General features: G+C 38.6%; 1 protein-coding gene across 1 annotated transcript; it reads right to left on the bottom strand.

Annotated features, from left to right (window-relative positions):
* Positions 1-7,160: 7,160 nt before the first annotated feature.
* On the bottom strand, positions 7,161-9,676 carry LOC130715649 (uncharacterized). The gene is made up of 3 exons (XM_057565767.1): positions 9,588-9,676; positions 7,416-7,595; positions 7,161-7,287 (listed from the first exon to the last, which is right to left on the bottom strand). Exons 1-3 carry the CDS (start codon positions 9,612-9,614, stop codon positions 7,216-7,218), a joined length of 279 nt encoding a protein of 92 aa, XP_057421750.1. The 5' UTR covers positions 9,615-9,676; the 3' UTR covers positions 7,161-7,215.
* Positions 9,677-13,692: the final 4,016 nt, after the last annotated feature.

Raw genomic sequence — 13,692 nt, forward strand, 5'->3', positions numbered from 1 at the left:
GCACCGTTTTGACTTTGATGATTAAGTTTAATAGCAAGTGGGTTGAAATTTTTTGGCCCAAATTAAGAAATATGGTAAAAAAAATTGTGATTTTTTTGTTTCTTGTTAGTATTTATTAAGAGAAAATGGTAAATACATGTTTAAAAGAATACTCCATGAATCACTAGATTTTAGTTTCTAAAGGTATCTCGTTAAGGTTTGAAGATCACATTAAATGAGTAGATCTCTTTCAATAAATCATTCTCCATATATAGTATCAAATAGTCAAACTCTTTTTTGTTACAAAGAGGAATAGAAAAACAGCTAACCAACTACATCTAGACAAAGCAGAGGCACCACCATTGACGGGGGAAGCTTTCAAACCTTCCAATCATATCCTTCCTGCACTGCTAGCTTCGCCATCGCATCTGCAACCATATTTCGTTCCCGGGGAACAAGAGTGACCGAGACACTCCAGTTTCTAGCTAACACTGCTTGAATTAAAAGAATCACCTCCCCATGCCAATAGTTATGGACATCACTACTGGCTGTGATCACCTTATGCACCTCAGAGCAATCCACGAAGCAATTCACTTGGCGGAAACTTGCCCTTATGCAGCGCTAACAACTAAAATTTGAAGGCATAGAAATTATGCTTAAGGATTTTACTCATTTTAGATATCTACCAATTGTGCTAGATGGTGGATTATTAAATTTTAAGGATGTAACACTAACTGCATACAAATACTCAAATTAGTTAACTATATTTATTTTCATTTATACTATGTTAAACATATGTACTCACTTCACTTTTATAACCCAAACCTCCTCACCACTTTGCTTTCTCACCCGATGTGGGATCTGCTACTGATCTATTATTAACCATGCCATTCATGGTGGATATATATGGTACTGGAACCAGGACAAATCAACTGCAATCCAGAAGCTTCCTGGCTCCCTTCACACCGGTGGAGTCAAGGTTCATACTTCTGATTGAGTTACTTTGTTTGAGTGGTCATGTCCTCTCACCATCAACATTTTGTTTCACTCTAATCTTCCTTTGGAAATTGCTATCTAATGCCAGTTCCACTTCCACCAATGGACAAAGTCTCATACGGTGGTATATATGTGGTCTAGCACTATATTTAATTATATATACCCAAGAAGAATGTAAACATCATGACTAAGTTCCTGATAAATGAAAGGGTAAATAAATTAGGGTTTGTGTAACGAGTAAAGAACAAAGAGGGACAAATGTGGTGCACACAAATTCTGTTACACAAGTGGGACACGTGGACGGTGATGAGGCCATCAAGGTGAATCGCAAAAGTGGGAGAAAAAGAATGGCCAGCACTGCACTCAAGGGTTATGTTTGGGAAATTAAGTAAATATATAAGAGAAATTGAGAGAAATAGAAAGGGGGAATGAACAAGTGTGACCTCTCCCTCTTCCTCTGGCCCTCTATGGGAATTTCTCTCTATTCTGTCCTCACTGGTCTATTTTCCTTTACCTCTGTTAGTTAATTTCTGTATCTGTTTTCACCATATCAGTGTTAGCTTTCTACATTGTAAGAAACCCATACTGATTACACAATACAAAACAGGATCTCTTTGTTCTTAGTTGCTTGAATCTGTTTTCCCTTTTACTGTGGTTCCCTTACATTTGGTGCTTTCATCTCCACCATGGCTGAGAATACTCGCTTGAAGGAGTTGGATTCTAATGTCAAGAGGATTTTGGAACTGATGGAAAAGCGGGATCAAGTGTATACGGAACGGTTCATGCAGCTCGAATTAGCTCTTGAAAAAGTTACCATCGGTGGCTCGAACTCAAAATCAGCGGCGGGGAACTCACAACCCTTTTAGGTACGAAACATCAAACTGGATTTTCCTCGTTTTGATGGGTCTAATGTGTTGCAATGGATATTCAAGGCTGAACAATTTTTTGAGTATTATTCCACTTCGGATCCCCAACGTTTGACAGTTGCTTCAGTGCACATGGACAAGGATGTGCTTCCTTGGTTTCAGATGGTGAATCGGAATAGCCCATTCCAATCTTGGGCTGCTTTTACTCGTGCATTAGAGTTGGAATTTGGTCCTTCTCCATTTGAATGTCCACGCTCTACCTTGTTTAAGCTGTCACAACTGAGTTCTGTTAATGATTATTATCTTGAATTTACTGCTTTGGCTAACAGAGTTTCAGGAGTTTCAGTGGATGCTCTTTTAGATTGCTTCATTGGTGGGTTAAAACCGGATATTCGGCGTGATGTGATTGCCCAGAGTCCTCATTCTCTTCTTAAGGCAGTTTCTCTTGCTAAGCTTTATGAGGAAAAATATACCCCTTCCACCAAACCGTTTTCACCCCCAACTATTCTAAACACCTACATCAACCAACATCAGCAAATCTAAACACAAACCAGAAAACCAACTCTCTACCTGCCATTCTGCCCTCACCTTCCCAGAAACCTTTCAATTATCCACCAAAACCATCTAATATCAAAAAAAAATCTCCAGCTGAAATGCAGTTAAGGCGTGATAAGGGCCTTTGTTACACATGTGATGAAAAATTTTCACTTAACCATCGTTGTCCTAACAAGCAATACCTACTACTTCAGGTGGATGAAGGTGATGATCCACTGTTAGAATCTGACCCTCCTGACCAAGTATTAGACTCTGATGCTCAAATCTCCCCTGAGCATCATGTCTCTTTCAATGCTCTGAACGGATCCCCGGGATTAGGAACTATGCGATTCCATGGTTCTATAAATGGTGTGACTGTCCAAATCTTGCTTGATAGTGGGAGTTCAGACAATTTCTTACAACCTCGCTTGGCTCATTACTTGAAATTACCTATTGAGCCTATTCCTAGCTTTCCCGTCTTGGTTGGTAATGGCAATTCTCTCATGGCGGGAGGATTATTAAAGGATCTTAAAGTCTCAGTTCAGGGGCATACTCTCCGGTTGCCAGTTTATTTGCTTACTGTAGCTGGTGCAGATTTGGTTTTAGGGGCTGCTTGGCTTGCTACATTGGGTCCCCATGTTTCTGACTATAGTGCCCTGACTTTGAAGTTTTATTTGGAGGGAGAATTTGTTACATTGCATGGTCTTAAACCTAAATTACCAAGTCAAGCTCAATTTCACCATATAAGACGGATGTGTAACACCCATGCTATTGCAGAATTTTATGCCCTGCAATTTCAATCACCGGATGTCCCTCAGGACCAATGGCTGGACTTACCTGTTGACCTTCATCCAGATTTGTCCGTGCTCTTGTACACCTACCGGAAGGTGTTTGACAAACCCACTGGGTTACCCCCGGACAGGTCTCACAACCATGCTATTCCCTTAATTCCGGGCAGCAAACCTGTTAAGGTTCGTCCTTATCGATATCCTCATAGTCAGAAAGCACAAATTGAGACAATGGTGGAGGAAATGTTGCACGAGGGAATCATAACTCCAAGCACCAGTCCATTTTGTTCACCAGTTCTTTTGGTTAAAAAGAAGGACGGGACATGGCGTTTTTGCACTGATTATAGAGCACTAAACACCATCACAATAAAGGATACCTTCCCTATTCCCACTGTTGATGAGTTACTTGATGAATTATTTGGATATGCAACTATAGCTTCCCCATTAACTAATCTCTTAAAGAAAGACAACTTCCAGTGGGACCTTCAAGCTACCCAAGCTTTTCAGAATCTGAAGCAAGCAATTACAGAGGCTCCTGTGTTGGCCCTTCCAAACTTTACTAAGCCTTTCATCTTGGAAACGGATGCCTCTGGTACTGGAATTGGTGCTGTTCTTAGTCAGGACCACCATCCCATTGCATTTTTTTCAAAAAAATTATCCTCTAGAATGCAGAAACAATCAGCTTATGTGAGGGAGTTCTACGCCATTACAGAAGCTATAGCCAAATTCCGTCATTATTTGCTGGGGCATAAATTTATTATCCGAACAGATCAGAAGAGTTTGCGCAGTCTTATCGATCAGGCCATCCAAACCCCGAGCAACAAGCTTGGCTTCCTAAATTTCTGGGATATGATTTCACCATAGAATACAAGCCTGGTTGTGACAATCTTGCAGCAGACGCACTATCTCGATCATTCTTTATGGCTGTTTCTGAACCTCAGTGGGATATCATTCCTACCGTGCGCACAGCTATTGCTGCTGATCCCAAGTTGTCTGAAATACTTCAATTATGTGCTCAAGGAATTTCCCCTCACCCGCATTATTTTGTCCACGATCAGCTACTGTATTGGAAGAAAAGGTTGGTTATTCCTTCTAAACACTCTCTTGTCCAACAAGTTTTGAATGAATTTCATAATTCACCTATTGGAGGACATGCGGGGATAGCAAGAACAATGGCTAGAGTTTCTTCTCAGTTTTATTGGCAAGGCATGCAACATGATGTTAAAACTTTCGTACAACAATGTTTGATCTGTCAACAGGCAAAAAACACTACTTCCTTGCCTGCTGGTCTACTTCAACCCTTGCCAATTCCAAACCGAATTTGGGAAGACTTAGCTATGGACTTCATTGTGGGATTACCTCCGTCACACGAGTTTACAGTGATCATGGTTGTAGTAGACCGTTTATCTAAATATGGTCATTTTTCTCCACTCAAGACAGATTATTCAAGTCAGAATGTAGCAGAACTTTTCATGCATTCCATTGTTAGATTACATGGTATGCCAAAATCAATTGTGTCTGATCGTGATAAAGTTTTCACTAGCAAATTTTGGCAGCAATTGTTTAAGTTGAGTGGGACAACCTTGGCTATGAGCACAACATATCACCCTCAATCTGATGGCCAATCTGAGGCACTTAATAAGTGCTTGGAGATGTACCTAAGGTGTTTCACGATTGATAATCCAAAGAGCTGGAGCAAGTTACTTACATGGGCTGAGTTTTGGTACAATACCGCATTTCAGTCAAGCATTGGTATGACTCCTTTCAAGGCAGTCTATGGGCGAGATCCCCCCACACTTACCAAGTATTCCTTGGACCCTCATGACCCTCTTTCGCTGCAAGATTTATTGCTACAGCGTGATGTCGTGCTCTGTCAGTTAAAAAATAATTTGATCAAGGCTCAGCATTACATGAAGAAATACGCTGACCAGAAACGTTCCCAATTGCATTTTGCTGTAGGAGATCTTGTGCTCGTTAAACTTCAACCCTATAGGCAACATTCAGTTGCTCTGAGAAAGAATCAGAAATTGGGTCTCAAATATTTTGTTCCTTTTCCAGTTCTGCAGAAAATTGGTTCTGTTGCTTACAAACTGTTGCTGCCTCCTTCTGCCAAAATTCACCCGGTTTTTCATGTGTCACTATTAAAGCCATGTAAAGGTGAACACCAGCAGCAGTATGTTCCTCTTCCACTGTTGACCGATGAATTTGGCCCTATTGTCCAACCATCTAAGATATTGCAGTCCCGAATTATATTACGTGGAGCTGATAAGATTCCTCAAGCTCTAGTCCAATGGGAAGGATTGGATCCATCTAAAGCTTCTTGGGAAGATGTGTCTTCCATTCAGGAGGATTATCCTAACTTCAACCTTGAAGACAAGGTTGATTTTTATGGGGGAGGAAATGTAACGAGTAAAGAACAAAGAGGGACAGATGTGGTGCACACAAATTCTGTTACACAAGTGGGACACGTGGACGGTGATGAGGCCATCAAGGTGAATCGCAAAAGTGGGAGAAAAAGAATTACCAGCACTGCACTCAAGGGTTACGTTTGGGAAATTAAGTAAATATATAAGAGAAATTGAGAGAAATAGAAAGGGGGAATGAACAAGTGTGACCTCTCCATCTTCCTCTGGCCCTCTATGGGAATTTCTCTCTATTCTATCCTCACTGGTCTATTTTCCTTTACCTCTGTTAGTTAATTTCTGTATCTGTTTTCACCATATCAGTGTTAGCTTTCTACATTGTAAGAAACCCATACTGATTACATAATACAAAACATGATCTCTTTGTTCTTAGTTGCTTGAATCTGTTTTCCCTTTTACTGTGGTTCCCTTACAGTTTGGCATTTGGATTTTTTCTTAAAAGAGTTTTGGGCCTTCGTTTGTTTTTTTTTATGGTTTCTTTTGAAACATTTTAAAAAATAAATGAAGTTGAAAAAAGAGACTTCAAATGGTTGGGGCAAGAAAAAATTTGATCAGACCATTTTCTTCTTAAAGGCTGTTATATAATGACAAAATAACTTCGCACTCATGGTCAAATTAAGTATCACTGAGGGATAGTATATGAAAAAGTGGGAAATAAATTAAAAAGTTGCTATTTCTTCAAAATATTAGCTGCAAAACTGCACTGTAGCAATTAAAATTTAAATGCTACATCAAAAGTATGCATACTGTCAGAGATGTAAATCCAAATTTATACCTCAATCTAACAGCTTAGGCATTTAGGAGAATTGGTCCTAGATTAGTATCAAAGCATCTTTAACCAAGTTGTCAGAAATTTAATCATAGTAACCCCACTCTTCTACTAAACAATTACAGCTCAGTATAAGTTTAAGTGAACCTATGCATTCAGCCAAACTTGAACTCCAAAAGACTCTTGCATAAGTGGGTATGTTAAGGATATAAAATCAATTTTGTGCTTTACCTAATAGCTTAGTTTTGATAATAGAAATGTATCAAGTATATAACATATAAAATTCTCAGTAAATTCAATTTTTAGGTACAATATAATTTCGAGTAAAGCACTCCCCACTGAGTTTTGCATTTATTACTCAAACTACCAAGTGGGAAAGACTTAATTGTTATTGTTGTTGTACTCTAAAACGTAATATATGCATTAGCTTAGCTATAAGGTAATGGATGTTTTTGCACTCAAATGTCTTTCTTACCCTTGTTCAGTCCAACATGTTGAGAGAATGGGAAGAACACATTCATTTAGTGGAGCCCAGTTTAAGGTTCATCTTGGATCCAAAACATTTGAATTGAAGATAAGCTGCACCAAAGTATGCATGTTTCCCTTTCTTAACAAATAAGGCTGAATATGGGTAAGAATGTCATTTGGCCACACACTATCCATCGAGTAACAGCTTGGTTGTCAAGTTTATTATTAGCTATAGTGTTTATTTCATAAATACAAGGGAATAAAGGGGAATGTAATATACATTAGAATTACATTGTGGCATTAGATCCAAGTGAAAGAATCTCAGTATGTTAAAACTTTTATGCAATCCTTGTCACCAGAAAATAAAGGCTTCTCATGGAGATGAAAGAAAATTACCCATCAAGAGGATTTACCAACCCAGGGTAATGATCACCAAAACTTATTTTGTTGATTTTATGGCTTATCTGCATCACACACCATACTTAGAAAATTAATCAAGAGATTACATGCAAAGGGAAAAACATTGGAAATTTATCACAGGTTTCACAGTATCAAAAATTCAAACAGGTAAATGAAAGAAATCCAGTCATACATTATAATGATTATCCTGTAGAGCAAGCAGATCCGTCAGAAAGATAGCTGACTGAAGAAAGCTTTTCCCGGTAGAAAAATGAAAATTTCCAGCCACTTTATTAACTTCAAGAGATCCATGGATATTGCATCCTTCACCTTCTTCATCCTTTACCTTTTGTACGAAACCCTCTCTTTCACACTAAAAGCAAAACTAATTGTTAGAAAACTATAGTCTAGCTCAACAAACAATCTCAAAGTGGATGATGATTTCCACTTAGAAACCGCAGACACACAAAGCACAAAGGTGATCCTATGAGTTAAGGAAATTTTGACTTCTAACATCAAAGGTGATTAATTGGTGTAAATTAGGATGTTGATTATGACGTGATTTCATTCAACTATACAACTGTATAACCTTCCCTCTAGTACATATGCCTGCCTCTGAATATTCATTTTCCATTATATTGTCCTCTCCCTTTCTAATTTTTATCTATGAAATTAACTATTTCTATTAAAGAAACCACATAACTGCAACAAATCAACATTTGTGACCATACAACAACCAAGCCTTTTCCCACTAGGTGGGTCAGCTGGATGAATCTGTTAGAAATATAATATAAAATCATCCATGTGTTTTCACACAATAGCTTAATCTTTTGCCATAGTTATTTCATGATATATTATCAGAGCCTCTATGACCAACCAGTCTGAAGTTCAATCCTTGTTGCCCCCACTATTCTAATAAAATGTTGATTTAACACAAGGCTAGTGGTACTATGTATTGGCCATTTGGCCATATGCTTCAAGCCCAATAGGCTCTTGGGTGAGACACATGAATGATTGTATATCACATCTAACAAAATTAAACACCATAATAATGTTTTGTCATGTATTAAGTCCACATATAGATAATTACCTCTAAATTTTTAATGGTTTGGCCCTCTTAAAATTCGGGTTAGGTCCGTCTAACTCTACCCAAAAGCTAGATCGTTGAAGTTGGAGAACCCCATGCAGGCATCACCACTTCCGCCGCTTGTGTGCGGCTGAGAGATAGGCTGAAAGCTTTGATACCAATTGATAAGAATCTTTGGGAAATCCACACCACAAAAGCTATCCTAACCCGAATTTAAGTGGTCTAAGAACATATCCTAAATATCCAACATTGGGCCACCCACAGTAGTTCAAAATCAACTTGGACCCACAGCTTTTCCATTACAATTTACAGGGCCCACGAATTTCCCAAAAAAATCTACCGAAGCTCACATCTTTTCCAGATCCTGGGCATGGGGGGGGGGGTGTTGAGGTCCCACGCTGACTAGAGATAAAACCAAAAAAAAGCTTATAAAGTCTTAGAGAATCCTCACCTTACGTGCTAGCTTTTAGGGTTGAGTTAGGTCAAGCCCAAATTTAGGAGACCTATAGTTGGTCTCCCTCTACCCTTGATTATTGGTCTCTCCTCCATCTGACCAACCCTCCCTGTTGGTGTTTCTATAGGTCTTCTTCACACGTGTCTAAATCACCTAAGACGAGACTATAACATCTTTTCTACAATGATAGCTAGCCAAACTTATCTCTGATGGTTGTATTTTTAGTCCTGTCTTGTCCCATGCAACAACTTATTCATCTTAGCATTCTTATTTTGGCAACACTAAGTTTACTTTCTTATAGGTTTTTTACTGCCCAACATTCAATCTCATTCTACATTGCAAGTCTTATAACTATGCGGTAAAGTTTTCCTTTAAACTAGAGTGTTACCTTCAGATCAAACTCAAAATATGAAATAAAATTCACGGTCACAAACTAATAATCAGTTGACAATTAATTAAACTAGTTTTTAGTTTTTACCCAACCCAAGTCACCTATAAAAGGAGAACATGAATGGTGCAAGGAGATTCCCAAAGCAAATTCAAGCATGGGTGCGAAGTACATAAATCAAATATAATTAACACAAGTGTCAGAATTCCTTCAGTGAAAAAAGGTACTATATTATGACCTAAGGTAATGATGAATAAGCTACTGTGGAACATTCTCATTGTATTTATTAGCCACTTCCTTGCATTCTTAAGCTTTTATGAAGAATAGTTCACATGCTACAGCAATAACATAAATAAAATGTTGACAAACTGTGGCATCTGAATTCACAGACATTTCCACTATTTATTACGTAATAGAATGAGAATATCAAGCCAACCTGGTCGATCAAATCCATATTTGTCATTGCCCAGCCCTTTTTCCTATATGCCTCACGAACTTCTTCGCAAGAATTACAACAGTGGTCTTCTGACTGCATGGGAGAAGGGATAACATGTGCATGTAAGAAATTAAGAAATAATTAGGTAGTGTAAGTTGAACTGTATTGAAGTACATGAAAATACAGCAAAAAATGTCAAAATCAGAAAACGGCAGTCAAAACTCCTGCTAGAGAATTCTCATATAAATATTGTCTGATACAAGCAGATACTTGGCAGTTGGCCCTATAATGAGCTAAACTGTCATCTACAACTAGTTTATCCTAACTCAGAAGAGAATAATAGTTATACAAGATTACAGATGTGCAATCACATAGAATTTGCTGACTTTAAATGCCCAGCTATTATGATAACCAAAATGTCATGTACTGATGTACCAGCCTTCCAACCATGCAATTCCATGGATATTTGTACTGGCCTTTGCCTAGGCTAGAAACAAATTTAACAGAATCAGTTCAATTATGATATATCATGGTTATTCCTTTTGTTAAAGAAATAACAGTGAAGATCATTTTGGTGCAATACCCACAACATACTCTGCTTTTGTCTTTTCCAATGATGCAGTCAAAGCAAAAGGAAAATATATACTTGTTTGTCTTTAATATCACTCTCAACCCCCTCTTCTAATCTAAAGCAATTTTGGTGCCTGTATAACTTATTTTTATTGATTTTATTCGTTTTTTTCTTTTGCAGAAACCATGTTTTCCATTACATGTACAAAGTAAACACACTCCATTTTTTGTTGCATGTCCAGATTCGATAATAGAATAAACACATTCTCTTATTAATGGATAAGAGTAACAAGTTTTATTCTTTTTAAATGCCTTTCTTTTTTAAGCTCACTAGCCCACAATAGGCCCCAAGAGCGCTAAATATCTCACGGAAGAGAGTTGCACATCTACTGAAAATTAAAATTTTACTAAACACAAGGGTTCGTACCATCAACCTATGGAGATATGAGAGTTAAACCAGAAGTTTGAGACCCCTAACCCAAATTGGCAATTACTGGGTTTCTCTTTAATTTGAGGGAAAGGAAGTTCTTGAAAAGAATTTATTAGTTTGTTATTGAGTAAAATGTCATTTTAGACTTTAGTTCATGAAAGTGCATAGAAAAAAGTTCTTGAAGAATCTTCAGTCGTATAATTTTATGATCAATTTGATCTTTATATGGAGAAAGAAAATCACTGTCATGTTCATTACATTGATACTTCAAAAAACTTTCATTTAATAAATTTTCTTCTTTAAGGAAGTAAAATAGCTGAACTTTATACTTTCAAGGACCAATGCTGTTAACCATATTGCATGTTTGTTGCTTCCCCAACCCTCCGCCACCTGAGTGTTGCTCTGCTAGGGTTTCCTAGCAAACAAACTTTGTGTGGCTTAAACCCATGGTCCTGTACCTCTTTCCCACCCCACCTGGGGCTTACCCACTTCTCCTTGAAGCATGGATCCATGGAAAAACATTTCCTTCCGCCAAGACGAAATAGAGGAACTTCAAATTCCCCTGGAGGAGGTGGAATCAGAACAACAAGATGAATTCTGGCTCATTGGACGTGTTCTCACACATCACTCTGTCAACAACAAGGCGTTCAAGTCGATGGTTACGACAAGCTGGAAGACAAAACAGGGGTTTGAGGTGCGAGATATAGAGAAAAATCTCTTCACCTTTCGCTTCTTCTCCGAGCATGACAGAGAGGGCATCCTAACATCAGGACCCTGGAACTTTGACAAGAGCCTCATTATTCTCCGGAAGCTAATGCCGGACGAAAACCCTAAAGAGGTGGAGCTGAACAGGGTACTGATCTGGGCCAGGATCTATGACCTACCCATGAACATGAGGAACGAATCAATAGCAAAGCGTCTGGGGAACTTCCTGGGCACCTACGATGAATGGGATGCAAAGGAAGAGCACAGACTAGGAAGCTTTATCAGAGTCAGAACATGGCTTGATATATCCAAACCCTTGAAAAGGGGAACGATGGTACCCAGATCTGGAAAACCGAGTGTCAATCTGCGATTCAAGTATGAAAGATTGGCTAACTTCTGCTTTGGTTATGGAGGGTTAGACCACACTCTGAAAGACTGTGATTTCAAAGAAGACGAGTGGGATGAAGATGACTTAGCAAACCTCCCCTATGGGCCTTGGATTAGAGCATCCCCCTTGAAACCTACAGGAATGGCGATGATGAAACAAGAACCTAGAGGCCATACTGTCACCAAAAACCTATTCACAACTACTGCTACAACAAATGGGGGACAGGGAAACATAATGAACAAAGAGAGCAATAATGGAGGAGAGACAAGTGGGGAAAGTGAGGTGAATGTGCTGGGCCCTACACCCCAAGCTGAGAAGGTTGACAACACCAAGAATGGGGGACATATTGATGACCAATTCATTGCCTCTCTTGGCAACTGCACTTTACAGGGCAAAGATCAAAATGCCCCCCCAGATCTGGCCAAAGCAGAGGTGGAAAAGTCTCCCCCATCAGTGAAGAAAAAGGTTCATGAAGATATAGGTGAAAAGGCTACGGAAGAGCACCCTGAGAAGGTGGCGAAACTCATATCCATCACACTGACCTAGAGAATACTGAGGATGACTCACAGGGGGAAAATGAACAAAACCGCACCACAAAGGTCTCGAAGTGGAAAAGGCTAGCACGAAATCTGCCTAAAGGAGGGTCTCCCAAACAACCAGAAATTCTGAAGAGGAAGGACTGTGAGCACGACACAGCCACTGCAATGGAAATAGAGAGTTACCCAGCTCAACAAAGAGCAAAGATTGAAGCGGCGAGGACTGTGGAGCAGTCCCGCCGAGAGCTATGAAAATCATAAGCTGGAACTGCCGTGGTTTGGGGACACCACGGGCAGTTGGAGCTTTGCGAAAGCTCGTTTCACTTGAACGTCCCGACCTTGTTTTCCTCATGGAAACGAGGAAGAAAGCCTTTGAAATACAGCGAATACGAATGCCTTGCGGTCTTGTGAATGCAATCAGTGTGGATTGCAATGGAGAAGGAAAATCCAGGGGTGGAGGTCTAGCTATCTACTGGAGTCATTCCATAGATGTAAGCATGATTTCAATGTCAAAGAATCACATTCAAATAGAGATTCTGACTGCTGCAATAGACGAAAAAATGGTGGTTACGTGTCTATATGGATACCCGGAAACAACCATGAAATGGAAAACTTGGGCCCTCCTAAAAGTGCTTAGCCCAGCACCTGATATCCCATAGTTATGCGTAGGGGATTATAATGAAACTAGCATATAACCCGTTTACCCGTGCGATGCACGGGAAATATATTTAACAATTCATTTAGACTGATTTTGTGATAAACACAAATTATATAATCATTGATGTCATATCAAATAAATTAATAATCATTTTTATTTATCATTGATGACATTTTCTATTTATTATAGATGACATTGTACCCTTACTTTATGAGTAATATCTATCATTTTAATATGACTTATTTTAATGCACAAAAATATAAATAATACTATTTATGATTATTAATACAAATAACATCATCAACATGGGTCCTTGTGAGTATTGAAGATGTCAGTGACAGTGGCACAATTCTATTGTCATTGAGTTGAGCCCCAACCCTAGCTTCCTGCAACATTGCCTAAATGTGTTATTATTTGTCCTTATTGCATAGAATCATTTTCCATTTGAAACGCATAGAATCATTTTCCATTTGAAACAGCACAAGTTTTCCAGTAATGTTAAAAACGTTTTTAAGTACTAAGTTTTGTAACGGCCTAAGTTTAACTAAGCACTCTATTGTGAATTAGAGGATCCACATGAAAACAAATTACATAATCAGTTTTTCACCTACATTAAAATCCTGTTGGAGTGTAAATTATCATTTCTATTTATTTAACACTTGTTCTTCTTTTTCTACCCCCTCATTCTCCTACTCAAGTTACTCCCAACTGACAAACATTTCATAAGGGATGAAATTATATGATCATGACTTGAACACAACCATAAATTACCAGTTAAATATAATTGCGAATTGAGAAGTATAGAGCAAGAAAAAATA

The sequence above is a fragment of the Lotus japonicus genome, chromosome 4, assembly GCF_012489685.1.
Source record: "Lotus japonicus ecotype B-129 chromosome 4, LjGifu_v1.2".
NCBI lineage: Eukaryota > Viridiplantae > Streptophyta > Magnoliopsida > Fabales > Fabaceae > Lotus > Lotus japonicus.

What these genes read in the sequence shown, in the direction of transcription:
- LOC130715649 (XM_057565767.1), bottom strand. Translation starts at nt 9,614, where the DNA reads ATGACAAATATGGATTTGATCGACCAG. An exon ending in ATATGGATTTGATCGACCAG is followed by an intron (nt 7,596 to 9,587) that starts GTTGGCTTGATA and finishes TTTTGCTTTTAG; the next exon opens with TGTGAAAGAGAGGGTTTCGT. An exon ending in TACAGGATAATCATTATAAT is followed by an intron (nt 7,288 to 7,415) that starts GTATGACTGGAT and finishes TGTGTGATGCAG; the next exon opens with ATAAGCCATAAAATCAACAA.